Source organism: Dermacentor albipictus, chromosome 10, assembly GCF_038994185.2.
Source record: "Dermacentor albipictus isolate Rhodes 1998 colony chromosome 10, USDA_Dalb.pri_finalv2, whole genome shotgun sequence".
In the NCBI taxonomy this organism is placed as follows: Eukaryota; Metazoa; Arthropoda; class Arachnida; order Ixodida; family Ixodidae; genus Dermacentor; species Dermacentor albipictus.
Window position 1 is genome coordinate 46,592,332 of NC_091830.1, and position 14,736 is coordinate 46,607,067.

The 14,736-nt window shown below is 45.3% G+C and overlaps 2 protein-coding genes across 5 annotated transcripts in view; one reads left to right on the forward strand and one right to left on the reverse strand.

The window, feature by feature from the left end:
* LOC139050457 (uncharacterized) overlaps positions 1-6,940 on the reverse strand; it is a 48,929-nt gene extending 41,989 nt beyond the window's left edge. For 2 of the 4 annotated variants that reach the window (XM_070526866.1, XM_070526864.1), the window contains exon 1: positions 5,963-6,940. In XM_070526866.1, the coding sequence (XP_070382967.1) occupies positions 5,963-6,255 (293 nt within the window). In that variant the 5' untranslated portion in view covers positions 6,256-6,940. The remainder of the gene's footprint in view (positions 1-5,962) is intronic. The other 2 variants (XM_070526863.1, XM_070526865.1) reach the window with 2 other exon arrangements.
* Positions 1-14,219, forward strand: part of Pus10 (Pseudouridine synthase 10) — a 192,568-nt gene extending 178,349 nt beyond the window's left edge. Inside the window, exon 16 of the mRNA XM_070526858.1 lies at positions 14,046-14,219. Within this exon, the coding sequence (XP_070382959.1) occupies positions 14,046-14,129 (84 nt within the window). The 3' untranslated portion in view covers positions 14,130-14,219. The remainder of the gene's footprint in view (positions 1-14,045) is intronic.
* Positions 14,220-14,736: the final 517 nt, after the last annotated feature.

Below are 14,736 nucleotides of genomic sequence, written 5' to 3' on the forward strand. Positions count from 1 at the left end.
ACCTCATCACCTTAAATCTCTCCCATTTTAATGTTCACAACCAAACTGTCCCGTGGGCACCTCATTCGGCCACAATTGTTCAAGGAGCCGAACAAGGTTCCCCCATCTTATGAACTCCTCAAAGATAGCAAGCGTAAAATGCGCGCAGAGATAAGATATCCCTGGCACAAACACGCACACGCACGCTTCCCGGTTTTCTGGTGTACTAAGGCGGCCCCAGCATTCCGCTGCAGAGGACGGCGATTTCCACACTTTCTCCAGATATCTGCCCTCAAGAGGGCAAATATCTCTCCCGCAGCCAAGAACACAGACGACTGGCCTACAAAGCAGCCAGACCATTCCGCTCTTTTCTTCTGCTTTTCTCCTCGACCTGAGCCCGCAACCCTCCTCGCCACTGTCATTTTCGTATCCCTGACCAAGACCTTCGAGCACAGCAGGAAGGCATTGCAACACACAAGGAAGTGAAAGCGCGCCCGCATCGCCGCCCCTTATCGCTAACGCTCCTTTCACTTTTTTCTCTCTCTCTCCTGGCACGCAACAAAAACAACTGCTTCTCCTGCCAGCTTCCTGAAACAACCATCCCGGAGGGGGGTGTTTCGCCAAGTGCGGTGGCGTGCTGTGGGTCATCGCTTATTATTCCTCCAGTGTCACCGCCGCCGCAGGCGGATGACTAGTACGGCGACTGTTGCTTCACACTACACCTCTTACAGAGCTCATTGCAACGGTGCCTATGGTAAAAAGAAAGGCAGTGCTCGGAATTTAAGATTCAGGTTCTCCGTTCTTTTCATCCTCTTTCTTTTTTTCTTACAAGGACTTCCGTGTTTGCGACTTTCACTTTGTATCCCAGTTCTTTTAAGCACTCTTCAGGAGTTGAGCTGGTGCCAAACAACAAACACGCGTTGCGTCAATCCTTTTTTTTTTCTTTTCATTTGTGCCTTGTAGAGTGGTGCAAATAAAGAAGGGTTGCCTTGCACAATTCTGTGTTCCTTCGACACACACACACACAAAAAAAAAATCGCCTCGGAGTTGCTGCTGTCACCAGTGAACCCATTTTAGCTGAGGTTTAGAAACCCTGAGAAAGACCAGCTGCTGAACTAACTAAACCAACAGTCAATTAAGGACTTGTTTACCAGTCCCGCTTTCTTTCTTTTTCCGGCAGTTTTCAAGGTTTATAGCAGGCTGCAAAGAAGGCTGGACAGAGAACAAGCTGCTGTCACTTTCCATGGGAGGTAAAAGTTCTCCTTGGCCAAGAAAAATTATTATTATTAATAAAGAAGAAAAAGAAATGCCTCAGGACAGATATTTTTCACTGCCAGCAATGCCTTTGCATTTAAGAAAACTACACATCCTCTTCCACTGTGTCATTTTGTCCTCGGGAAACACCCTGGCTACAACGAAGGTAGGAAAGCCAACAGGTGGGCAGAAGGCAAAAAAACCCTGACCCTGCTCCCAACACCCTCTCCCATCGCTGAGTAGGACCAAGAAAATAACGATTTGCCTTCCTTTTTCCCAGTGGCGCCCTCGCACTCCTTCCGTGTGCCTTTTACAAGCAGCAATTGAATCCAGCCTCAAGGTTACACCTCGAGAAGAGTGCCCGTCCACTCCTTGCATGCGTGCCAAGTTCCTTGGGACTGCCAGAGAGGCAGCGTGTGCCAAGAAGGCACGATTAAAATGCGGCGTCTGCTCTCTCGCGTACGCACACCTGCTTGCTTATTCCTTACAGCTTCTTCTTTGTGCACTCACACTGAGAAAGTGGTTGGTCGCTCGCCTCGTCACCCCTACGCCTCCCCCCAACGCCAGCTCTGAAGTCAACCACACGCCGCGCTGCCTCTTGGTTTCCTGTTGACCCGACCATTTGAATCCTGTTGCAATCGGTCCCTTTTTGCAGGGCTTTCCTAGCGCGCGCACGGTTTATCGGGACAGTAGTTAGTTAGGCCTAGCGGCGGCAGCATGCTAGCGCCACGCGGAAAGTACGGAAGGACCACTGCCCGTTCTCACCGCTGGAGCAAGGAAAGAAAAATTGGAATCAGGCTGCCGCTGCTGGCTGTGCCAAGATCTATCGTGCAGACGGGTGGGTGATAAGAAAGGGCAGAGCTCGTTGCCACCACGTGCTGGGTGGTGACGTCACAAATGCTAAGCAGCATTGGAACATGTAGTCAAGGCCACGGCAGACAAACAGGGCATGTTACGACGAATCCTTTAACGGAAGAAATTAAAAAAGCGACAGAGAAACCTGTTTGACTTATTTCTATGGTAATTCACTTGACTGCTTTTAAATGAAACTTAACGCGTGTCAATCTCAAACAACATGCAAGTCTGTAGACGACCATGAGAAATGTAGCTCAACACGGGAAATACGCACATCGTGTTTTGCACAAGTGTGACATTGTGAGAAACATCCTACCACTTCTGCTATGCAAGCAGCAGCTCTGCAATGCTGCAAACAGTCAGTAAACCATAAATACTGGTAAAAGAAATTCTGTTAACTATGGTTTAAGATGCAATGCTAAGCCAGAAGAAAAAAAAAGGAGATATGAAATAACTTGGACTGCCGATGCCAGAAATAAGTCATGTTCAGTTGCTATTACACACATGCGATCCGGGCAGGCTCTGTCACTCACTTCATGTAGTCAATATTCACCTAATCATTTTTTACCTTAAAGAGGAGGCAATTAAAAGAGGCTGACACACACACATCCTGTGCTTTGTGCACTACCCTGCACAAAATTAATGTTGCTGTTACTACAACAAGGAGATTAACAATCAACATTGCTTTTAACCAAGAGCGAAGGACGTGACAATGAGTAAAGATTAAGCAAACTTTTCCCCATCAAGTCCATCAAGTGAGGGCTTCCACATGTTTCAAGTTACAGTGCGGAATTCTTTCAATATTATGTATGAGTGAAGAATAAACAAACTTTTCCACATCAAGTGAGGGCTTCCGCATGTTCTGAGTTACAGTGCAGCATTCATTCACTATCATGTATACAGAGGTGGGCAAATATCAACTTTTTCTAAAACAAATTTAATACCAATAGTGAGTATCAAATATTAAATAGAATATTGAATATTCAAGCACAAACACATATATTTACAGTATAAATATTTACTTCAGTATAATTATGCACTGCTCCTGTACTGACTAGCGCAAAAAAGACAGCCAACTATGAGATAGAGGATTAGGTTTACATAGATCACTAATCGTCATGAAAAAAAAAAGCTATACGAATAGTCTCTCACAGAGCACGGTCTCAAACAAGCTTTCTGAACACAAATAACCGCTGTATGAGTAGCTTTCCAAAAACGCTAAATAAATGGCTGCCCCCCCCCCCCCCAAGAAACAAGTAAAGTCACAAGTGATTGTGGGTGGAAAAAGAGGAAAGGTGCTAACCGACCTGTGTGCCACAGACACGTGTAAAAGGCCAGTTCCAAAGAAAACATCACAGGTTGTGAGGTAGAAGATAAAACTGCTACATGACTAGACTGTTAAAGACACTAAATGACACTCTAGAAGCTAAAGTCAGAGGTTGTCATGTAGGAAGTTTCCATTGCGAAACGGAAAAACAAAGCAAGCTTGCATTCGTAATTTCGTTTCTTCATTGCTCTGAAAACCTTTGTCGACATTTGCTCCTGATAATATGTGATACTTTATTCAACAGATAGAGCACAAAACATACGGTTGTTGCAAAATATTAGGTTACATTAAAAAAGTGCCAAGTAGTTCCTTTTCCAATACAAATAGTTTGTGCATGGCATCCTATGTGTATTTGGAACTTCGAATATTCGTGCACCCCTAATATATAAATATATTATTATTATTATTAGTTTACACATGATTTTTGCAGGCAGAGCCAGAATAATAAACCAGATTTGCTCAATGGAAATTTACCAAGCACTGGAAATTTATCATAAAGCACAATCGAGTGTAGCATTTGTTTGAGGTCTGGGACAAAAGTAATGAATGACAGCACAAAAAAAAAAGAGAACATATCTGAAAGAGATAGAAGTCCATGCTACGAGCCAGCTACACTGTTCCAGCTAGAAAGTACAGGCTCGTAATTAAAAAATAAATCATTTTCTAGATATGCAGTCGTGAAAAGATGGAATGGTACAAACGAAGTTCTTTGATGCAATGACATTTTTTTTACAGACAACCAAGTGAGGTGTCTGTTAAAAAAGGCAGCAAAATGAACTTTATTGTGCGTAATGTATTTATCATGGCAGCACTGGCATCAGCGAAGCATTGTAAGGAAGTGGCTGATAAGAGCTTGCGTGAGAATGAAAAAAAGGGGGTAAAAAAAAAAGGAATGCCCTGGCAAGAAGATCAGTTCAACAAAAATGCGACTTGCGGGAACTCCGCACAAAAACACGGAGAAGAAATATGCAGCTGGATTGACATTCGCAGGGGGAGAGGCGACAAAGGTTACCATTGTCGCTTCGCAAGCGAAAAAACTGTTCCGACAAAAACAAACTGGCAAACTGCAATATAGCTGCCGCGCACTGTATTTTATTTCTGTCTTCTCTATACTCGCGAGTTTGTATCACTTTGACAAATAAATTTGTAAATTGAACACGCGCCACCGTTGCGTACGACTTTCCGCGGCGTAGTGAAGTACTTCAGTCGCAACTGTTACTGCAGCTACAACGCACTACAAAAAACAAAAACAAAAAACAAGAAAAAAGTTGGGACGCGAAAAGCGCACAGAGCGCATGGCACCGCGTGCAGGGCCCCGCGCGCAAACCACGTGGTCGCGGCGAGCGCCATCTTTTGTTTCCGCGTTCCCCAACGCATGCACTCCCCCCTCCCAGTTGTCGCGATTTAATCGCCCGGTGATGGCAGCGCGCTATCCAAGGTCCCGCGCCGCTCGTCCGCGTAGCCATGACCATGACATTCGCCGCGGCACACAGCTGACATCGCGGTGATGGCCGTGCGGTCACAATTTCGGGACACGGAGACGTAAAAAAACGTGCGCCAGGAAAGAACGGACGAAAAAGAAGCGGGAGTGGAGAAGTAAAAAGCGCAAAAAACGCGGAACAGGGCCGCGCCAGCGCGTTTTCCACGTGCTACTGAGTCAGCCCCCAGCACGGCTGGCGTTTCGCAACAAACGCGCATTCCAAAGCACGCGAGGCACCGCCAAGAACAGCTTCGCTGAGCTGCAGGCGCTGCAAGTTCCGCTTCGCTCCTTTGCCCTTCTTTTAAAGAGAGATCGGGAGGGGGGTGCCCGGCCAATGAATAACGAAAAACGCGCACAAAAACAAGCAGCGACGCCCTTCCGAGAAGCAGAAAAGCGCATTCAAATAAACATAAAGAAAGAAACAAGGCCACCATCAACTCCGGGGAGACTTTTAAAAAAAAGAAAACTTGCAGAAAGGTCTCGCAGTGCGGGCTTATTTAGTTCGGAGGCCCGGGGCCTGAACGGTCAACGATCAAGGAGTTTGACTGCGCCGAGAGAAATAGCGACAACAAAAAAACAGCCCCCGGGCGCGTCGATCATCGCCCAAAACCGAGACACACGCGCCCGCGTGAGCTCGGCAACGACGCAGTGCCCGTCCATTCGCTCACGTGCGCGCGACGAAGGCCTCAGTGTACGCGGACTCCGGAACTGCAGGCGTCCCGCGCGCATCTCTTGCGCAACGTCGCACGTTTCTTTTAACGCGTTTTCTTTTTCCTCTACGGGCGGCGGTGCGCGGGCAAAACACGAAGCCACTATCCCTGCAGTAAAACGCAATCGCAGCAGACACTTCCTGCTCGGGCGCTGCGCTATCTACTGCGCCTCGCGAAGCAGCCAAGCCCGTAAACATTACGCAACACGCGGCAGCTCGCGCGCGCGCAACACACACACGCCCTGTGACGCAAACCGGAATCGCTTTGCTTCGGGTATCCGCAATAAGCGGCGCGCGAAACGCGAACAAGAAAAACGCGCCGCGGAATGCGTTCCGCGCGTCCCGGGCCACAACTCACCCTTCCTGGACCCTCTTGAGGGTCTTGCTGGCGTCGCCGCAGTTGACGCAGCACAGCACCAGGCCCGAGTACTTGATGGCAGCGTCGATCTTGTCCTTCCTGCGTCGGTTCTCGGCCTCGACGCTGCTCGAGTTCTTCACGCGGAAGATGTAGCGCGACTTCTTCTCGAAGCGCACGAACAGCTCGCTGAACTCGTCGAACGTCGAGAACTCGGTCCGTTCGCCGAACACGTCCAGAAACACGGCCGTCGTATCGACGCGGACGCCGTTGCTGTCGCCGTTCGCGGTTTCCATGTCCGATGACCACTACGACTGCTGGCGAAGACGCCACAACGGGCACGGCTGGTGCTAAGCACAGTGCGCGGCGCAGCACGGCGGCCGTCGATTACCATTTGGGATCGCGAAGCGCGAGCACAAAAGTTTGGCGATGGATCGAGGGAGGGTACAAAACGAAACGAGCGACGAAAGAACTCGCTGGGGAAAGCGGGCGGGTTCCGCGAAAAAAAGAGCCCCGCAGCGCGAGCTTTGGTACTACGCGCTGCGCTACGCCGCGCTGGTGGTTGGTCGCACGCCGCTCCGCTCCTACTCCACTGTGGTCAACACAGCACACCACCACCACGCAACCGCGCTGCTACGTACTACATACGTCGTCGGGCGCGCGCACCGCACGCGGGGTTGCTTCTCAGCTCTCTGGGAAGCCGTCGCGCTGGCCGCCTTGTTTACACACACATGGGCGCGAGCAGTGCGCCATGCTTCTCCACCACCGACGCTCTCCCACTGGCGTTGTTGTAGCAGCTCGCGTCGGCGACTCGCGCATAACGCACGCCCTGCACCTGTCAAGCAATCACAACCAAAAAAAGGAGCGGAAGGAAGGGTGGGAGAGAAGGCGGGGGAAGACCCTCCCGAGGCCAGTGTTGCCAGCGACGACGACAGGCGTCGTCGGACGCGGTTGGACGACGCAACGTGCGCCGTCGCTCACGGGTGGCTTGCCCACCTTCAAGCGTCCAAGTGAATTTCAAATGCACCATTGCAAAATTTATCAAAATATTAAGCCTTAAAAACGCGCACACAGCTTGTCGCGCCACCTCTTAAATTGTAAACAAACTATTTTTGCTAACTTTTAGTAATAGATATTTAAAAAAACACTTATTGTGCTTTTCTTAGATGACGCAAATGTTTGTTGAGTTCTAAATATTGTTTAAACGAAGGAGTATGTTTTGGTTACGTAGAGTGTTCTCACCAATGTTTAGAAACCTTGGCATGCGACCATGATGCGACGGCGTGCTCGCGGCGTTGCGTCAACGTGCGCCATGACGCGTTGTGAGAGTCAAACGTGAGCGCTGTTTCATCGGCCTCTCCCACTTCGCATGCCCCTTTTACTAGGCGTTAGCAAAAAAAGCGACCGGAGCTTTCGAGTTGCCTTTGCGAGCGGCGCCATGGCTGGATTTGATTGTTTTGTCACGTTAGCACGTATACCGCTGTGCAGGGAGCAAACACACGCGCCTGTTTGAACTTTTCCGCGCGGACTTTCGAACAATGGATAATAGCGCGTCTCTTCTGGAAGACACCTGTGGGAGGGAGGGCCGATTCGTGATATGTGGGTCGGGTCGGCTGTATATACACACAGCGCATCACTTCAACCTGCGTGTGAATTCCTCAGAAGTGTCGCACATATTGTTCGAATCCCGTCAATTGATCATCTAAATGGAAACAACAAAGATATGCACTGTCGCATGTGTTCGAAGGCCCTAGTTCAATAATCATGAGATTATAATAATAAACATGTCAGGAGTGAATGGCGGTATAACCATTAGTTAACCCGCAAATGAAAATATCAATTCTTCATTCATATTGAAGAAACGCCGATTGAAAAGGGCAACACCTATTTTTCTTAAGGTGAAAGGCTATAAGTGGCTCGTTGCAATGGCTCATACCCGAAAAAGGCAGCTTCTGGTCCAGCGATACACAAAAAAGTTGACGAGTGGTACAAAAAATATCATCATCAGCCATGACTCATAACCCCCATAAGCAATCAAAGATGCAATGACTGCATATGAATGAAGGCATGACATTAAAAAAGAACCAAGGAAAGGAAGAAAATATCAATATCAGGAATGGCTCATACCCCCATAAGCAAGCAAAGATGCAATGGCTGAATATGAAAGAAGAAACGAAAGAAAGAGCAACGAAGAATGGAAGAAAGAAAGGAGAAAGACGGAAAGGAAGAGAGAACGAAAGAACCTTTAGATAGTGCATTAGGTGCTTGCACGTGTAGTTGAGGAGATCGACCTAAGCATGAAATGTTTAAACTCGTTTGAACAAAATGGAAGTGATATCACTGACATTATAATTTGCGCATGCCAATTATAATAAAGCATGCCTGACCAAGTTATAGGTGAGCTAACTGGTAGGGCCACAAATTAACTGCAATCCTGTGATGACGAAGCCTGGGTGCTCACAAGACTATGTGCTATGTGCAGCAGATTATTTACAGAAAGCACTCATCTAATAACAGTGTAGAGCAGATTAGATGCAATCGTATTTAACAGGTCTCTCGTATATGCTATTGCCATAAATGGTTTATTGGCTGTTATCCAAGGTTCACAAAATGTCAGCGATTTGCAGAAAAATGCAATCACAATGGCATTAATACCAACTACGTACATAACAACAATTATTCCGAAATGAGCTTTACAGCAAGATAGGTCAATAAAGGCAGTAAGAAGATAAGTTTAGTAAATCCTTTCACCACAAGCACTTTGTCAATTTTCAGCCTGTTGGTGATGACTGCGGCAGCGATGAAACTATCAAAGATGTTCTTTGCCGATGTCCTCACTACAGCACACACGGGCAGTTGTCTCTCGCGATTTGTTGCTTTTGGGGCAGACAATCCTGGAATGCCGGCCCCTGAGATTGCCGCACCAGAAGTCAGTCAAGGTGCTATTGAAGTTGTTACGTTTCAGTGGCCGATTAGAGAGACTATGATTCTCCCAGATGTTCCCTACCCCTTTATTTCGTTATGTGCGTTCGCTTTCTTTCTTTGCTTTTCTTTCTGTGTTTCTTTCCCCATTTACCCTTCCCCCAGTGTTGGGCTGGAAATCAGAATCTAGCTTCTCTTCCAGTTAACGTCACTGCCTAAATTTCCTGCGTAAATCCTCTCTCTCACTTTTCAACTAAGGCTAGGCCAAATGTGCAACTCGGCACTCCCTGATGTTCATCTCATTCAGCCAAGCTCTCATCTAGCGTTCTCCAAGTTACCCATGCCTCCTGTAAGCTGACTTCATCCCATGGCTGCGAATTTATTAATCACATGTGTTTATCTAGCCGTCTGCTGCCACCTACTGCATCCCCCCACCTCCCATCCTACAGCACCCCTTCTTTCATCGACCACCGTGGTTCAGATGGTCGCAGCAATACATGACGAGCCCAAATGCACCACATCTTAATCTGAACTTATATAAAATACCATTTACCTGCATTTATTCTCCAATTCAATGTACAGCCATCTTCCTATCACTTAACAATATGCCTATCATTTTCAATTCTACAGCTCATCATTCAACACAGCAGAAAATGATAGGTATAATGCCTGCATAATGTCTGAAAATGTAAGCTTTCCTGGCTATAGCGGTTGAGGACTGTCAGCTTCCGCCTAAAGACTAATTGGAAGTGCTTAATTTTTTTTAATGAGACGAGATGATCGATAATGTCTATGAATGTGCCTGTACTCTGCAATCTTGTCCAAGGATGCAGCGGCACATTCCTTTTGAAGGATGCATGTCATGCAGCTGCCAATGGCTTTCTTCAGACTCTCCTTTTTCTCTTTACTGACAATGTCCTTGCCTTCACCATTCTCTCTCACAAACACTGCAGCAGAGTGAACCTGCTCATGCACAAGTATTGTGGGGAGCTGTTTGTCTGTAAGGCACAAACAGTAGTACTGTCTGGTGTGATTAGTCTGTCCAGCAAAGCTGCACATAAAGCCTCTGCAAGTGTCTTTAGGTGCACAGTCTCTGCTACAGCACACACTACGCTCAATATGCATTAAATAAAAAAAAATAATTAATTTCCCATTGACGATGCTATTGTAATGAAGAGACAAGTAGACAAGGGGCCATCACTCCGAATGCCTTCTTTACTGCACCTTCGTCTTCCTCTGTTCTTGCGCCCGAGCCCAAGTGTGCCTCTTTGTCTTCAATACATTTTATCATATATTATGTGCTTTATTTTGCCCTTTTGTATCTACAATGTTGTACAAGATATTTTACAGCGAATCTGTTTATGCGAACCTTGTGCCGTTGTAGGGGTTCACAAAAACTGTCATCAGCAATGGCTCAAGCGTCGTCTTCTTCTTCCACAGCTGGCTCCATTGCCGCTCATCTTCCCGCATAGAATTCCACTTCTCTTCTGTCTTTGTAATGGGAAGGCCGCTGTTTACGGGGTTATGAGCCATTGCTTAAGGGAGTATGAGCCATTCACTGTCTTACTTGACGAACAGATTTAATTTTGAAGGATCGCAAGAGGTAATGCCAGGCAGATGCTGCTAACCACACCACCGAGCAAAGTCGAGACATCGAATGCAAGCGACAGTGGCAGACTGCGGGCATACCGTCACTGACGTCATCCTCTCCATTGCAGCCAAACGTGTGTGTAACCTCATTAAGAAACACAAAGACGTCAATCGTCAAACCAATCCAAGCAATCGTCAATACGATTCCAGTGCCCGCATCTCCAGTGGTGGGCCTTGCGCCCAATATATAGAGCTTTGGATTAGTGGTTCCACACATTCCATCCCAGCTACAACTATAGGAAGACCACGGGGTGAAGCAACTTGCTCGCAAAAAGAAAGCGTTGCAAGACAGACACAAACCTCATGTGCAATAAAAATAAAGAAAGGAAACACCAGGAAAACTGCAAGAAGAAAGCACTCCTAAAGGAAGATCACCTTGTGAAACACGCAGAAGTGAAAATGAGGTGAAAGAATGATGATAACAAAAGATTTGCAATATAGACTGCTTGCGAAGTTTGACTTGCATGGTGCAACACTCAATGTAAATGACACAGCTTCGCTGTTCGGCTATCTTCACGCACTGGAAGGGGCAGTAATTTTTTCATTTATATACTTCAACTTTGCACTTTGTGTGCTTTATTCTAGAAATGCTAAGGTTGGGGCTGCCTGGTTGTACATGTTGAAGTGAGAAGCGTTACCGAGCAGCAATTAAGAACAGCAACAAAAAGGACACGCGGCACTTAATTGTACAAGCACCATGGTGCAATTGCACTTGGTGTGATCAGCATGATGGGTGTTGATCAGTGTGATCAGTTGAGCAACACTCAACTGATTCAACTCAATTGAGTCGACTGACAAGCATAATATTGCGCTTGTCGTGTCCTGCAAGTCCTTTCCCTTGTTCTTGTTGCTCAGTAGGGCTGTTCACTTTTATGTGCCTTATTTGTGTTTTGTGAACAAGGCTCCCATATGAGCACCAAAACGTCAATTTCTGCATTTGTTGGTCATTGACAAGATTTGTAATTGCTACACTATGCTTTATTCTGTTAGTTTGTATCTGCTGTTACAGCTGCTATTTTGTATGTGTACTTCAGCGTGTTGCTCCACCCACTTTTATGCCAAACTGGTGCTGCGGATACCCAAATAATTTTTTAAAATTCAAATGGCATGAAGTTATTGCACAATAAAATTTTATAACCAAATACATGTATACGAAAAATGTAGGCTCCAAACATAAAATCAAATAGCAAGCATTCTTCTGCTTTGCAAAAGTAAAAAAATATAGAAGAAACGAAAAGCTCTTTGCATAAAACTGTGACTGAAAGAACTCATGATAGCGCATTCAGGTCACTTCGTTGCTGTTGCTACTGTGGTTTGTGATTTTGCTCATGACTCACCACTTCAGGTACACGGTGCCAAACATTTGCTGTGAAAGCGCAGATATACTTGTACACACTGTGCTCAAGACCCTGTGTTTGTTGCAGTGAAAATATTCTGGTGTCACCTAGCATGCCCTTGGTCTGTAGCCTCCGCGATTCTCGGCACGCATCTCTGTGCCTTTTACCACTTATGTTTTGTATCATTAGACACATGACACACAAGAGGCTTTTCAGACAAGGCGCTTAACAAGTGCAAACACTAAGTATGACTTATACTGTTGCAAGTAAAATATAAAAGGGGAACGTGACTAAAAAATGATCACATATGTGCATTGCCGTAAAGTTTACAAGTGGAAAGTTGTGAGAAATACAGATTCACTTGCAACAAAGCACTTGATGTAGCCTATGGATTATGTACTTAAGCCCATTTCCCCAGCAGTAAAGTCGCCCTATGTTTTCGGCCATAATCAAATATAACAAGACATGGAAAATATCATGTTCTTGAGTTGAGTACTGAGACTCAAAGTGAATGGAATTATTTGAGCAGCATTCGAAATTTCTAACATTTGCACACCCTAACTGGCAGTCCCTCACACTCAAGCTCAGGAATAACTCTCTCCTAATAGCTTCTCAAAAGTACCCCTCTTCCCTTTCCCTCCTATGTAGTATGTACTCCACTGCTGGCCACAAAAGTTAACAGGACGGAGGATTTGCAAAAAACCCAAACTGGCATGTTGACCTGACAATGTGGATTCAAGATGACAGTCATGACAGAGCCTTACTAGACATTTGTGTGCGGTGTGGGGTTTCATTCATTTTTATAAGTTTTTTTTTACTGTGCCTTAAGGCAGCCCACCTTGGGAAAAAAAATCGAGGAGACAAAGCATGCCTACACGCTTCTGTATAAGAAATTCTCTCCTGTGCTCTTGACTTGTGACCAACTGAAGACATTGCATTGTGCCTACCTTAAGGGGGACCCTGCGCTTCAAAAATTATACCTTATTTGTGGGTAAATTTTGATGAAACTTGCTGAATTTATGTAGGTAAACATGCTAGTTTAAGAAATGCAGTCAATTTTCCAGCAGAGTAAATAACTTGTAAGAAATTTTTAAAATTCAGTTTCTTGCACAGCTTGCTTGGAGGCGAACTATTTACTAAACTATACATGGTGTAGTAAAGATTGACATACAGAAACTACCTGGAATGAAGGAAGAGTGCAAAACAGCAAAGATATTGTTCTAGGCCAATTTCATATCAAGAGAGAACATGGCAAGCTTCGAAAGTCAGAAGCGACAGTAACACCCAGGACAATTTATTTATTACTTTTGAAAATTTCTGTAATGCTACTTGTTTATGTTAGCAGCCTACTGCACTCTCCAAATGTCTACTTTTCGGACTAAAAAAAATCATTACTGTGTTAGAATAAGTATAACCAGAGATATCATTGCTACAGAACTGTGAGACCAACAAAAATGTCATTTGGGAAAATGAAAAAAAAAAACATTTCGCAACATACTCATACTGATTGTGGTAAAGGCCCAGTCAATAAAGTTAGAAAAAAATTTCAAAATATTTTAATTTGACACTAAAGTTACACATTACCATCCTTGCTAAATGAGTTGAAGCCAATTTTTACATTACCTGCCATCCCTGTGCCTTTATCAAAAAGCTGCTGGTGGTGGAAGCTTTCCTGTGTTGAACTACAGTCAAGAGTCATTAATTAGACCATGGCTAATTCGACTTCTCGCACTGGAAAGTTCTGGTGAGAAACCCTACATTGCTATACATTGCTATTCAAAGGTCCCCGACTGCTTCTCAAGCTTCCCGGCAAGTGAAGCTTATGTAAACATAATGTTTACTGGGAAAGGTGGTCAGCGAATGCTATGCACAAAGGTGATCTGTATGGTAGAAATGCAACCTCTTGCGTGGGCCGATCCCGGAGGTAGTCCACAGCCGCGCCAAAAAACTTACGTAATGTTCAGGTTCTCGTTGTTGCTTTGGACTTGTAATATTTCAGTCTGAGAAGATTTAACACAAAAGGCATGCGCTGTCGGTGTTTTGTTTCGTGACATTCGTTCGTGGGCTGTCATTCTGAAAACTCCAAGGAATAACTTTATAAAAAAAGTAAGACACGGTCCGAGAAACTTTGGTGAGAGAAAAATTTTAGTACAGCATAGAATATTTTTTGCTCACAGGACGCCAACACCAGCTACCGCACTGGACGTCGCACTGGACGCCAACACCGGATTTTCTGCAACATGGTACCGCTAACACTCTAACGTTAAAACTCGTTTTGTTCGAAGACGAAAAAGCATGCCCCTTCGGCTGGTTCGACCCTTACCAGCGTCCCCTCATGCACCTGCAGCAGTTACTAAGACTGGAAAACGTAAGGAATGCAGCAGATCGTGCTACTGTTTCCCTAGGCACGAAACTGCTTTACTTTACGGTTCATTTACTTTTCTTTTCGGTCCAACACTGAGGCAGCGTTTAAATGTGTCAGCACTCGCTGCCACATGATGTTTGAGCTGCGCTTCAAGACCAAGAAGCAGAAGGACATTATAAACTAGTAGTTTGAGCAATAAAGATATTTAAATTGGTTTATTATGACACTGCTTTTTAATTTTACCAAATCATGCGGTCCTACAGGGGTCAAATTAATGGCAATTGACTGCACTTACATGTTACTTGGCCGTTACATTTTGCTGCACTCTATGTGTTAGCATATTGCACTTATTGCACTCGTATTCAATGAAGCATTAAGTTTTGCAAACTGTACATCAATACACATGTTATTTGTGCACATCTTGATATATAATGTACCATTTCTATTGTATGTTTTATATGTACTGGATGTAATTGCTGTGTTTCTGCTCCTACTGCATTTTT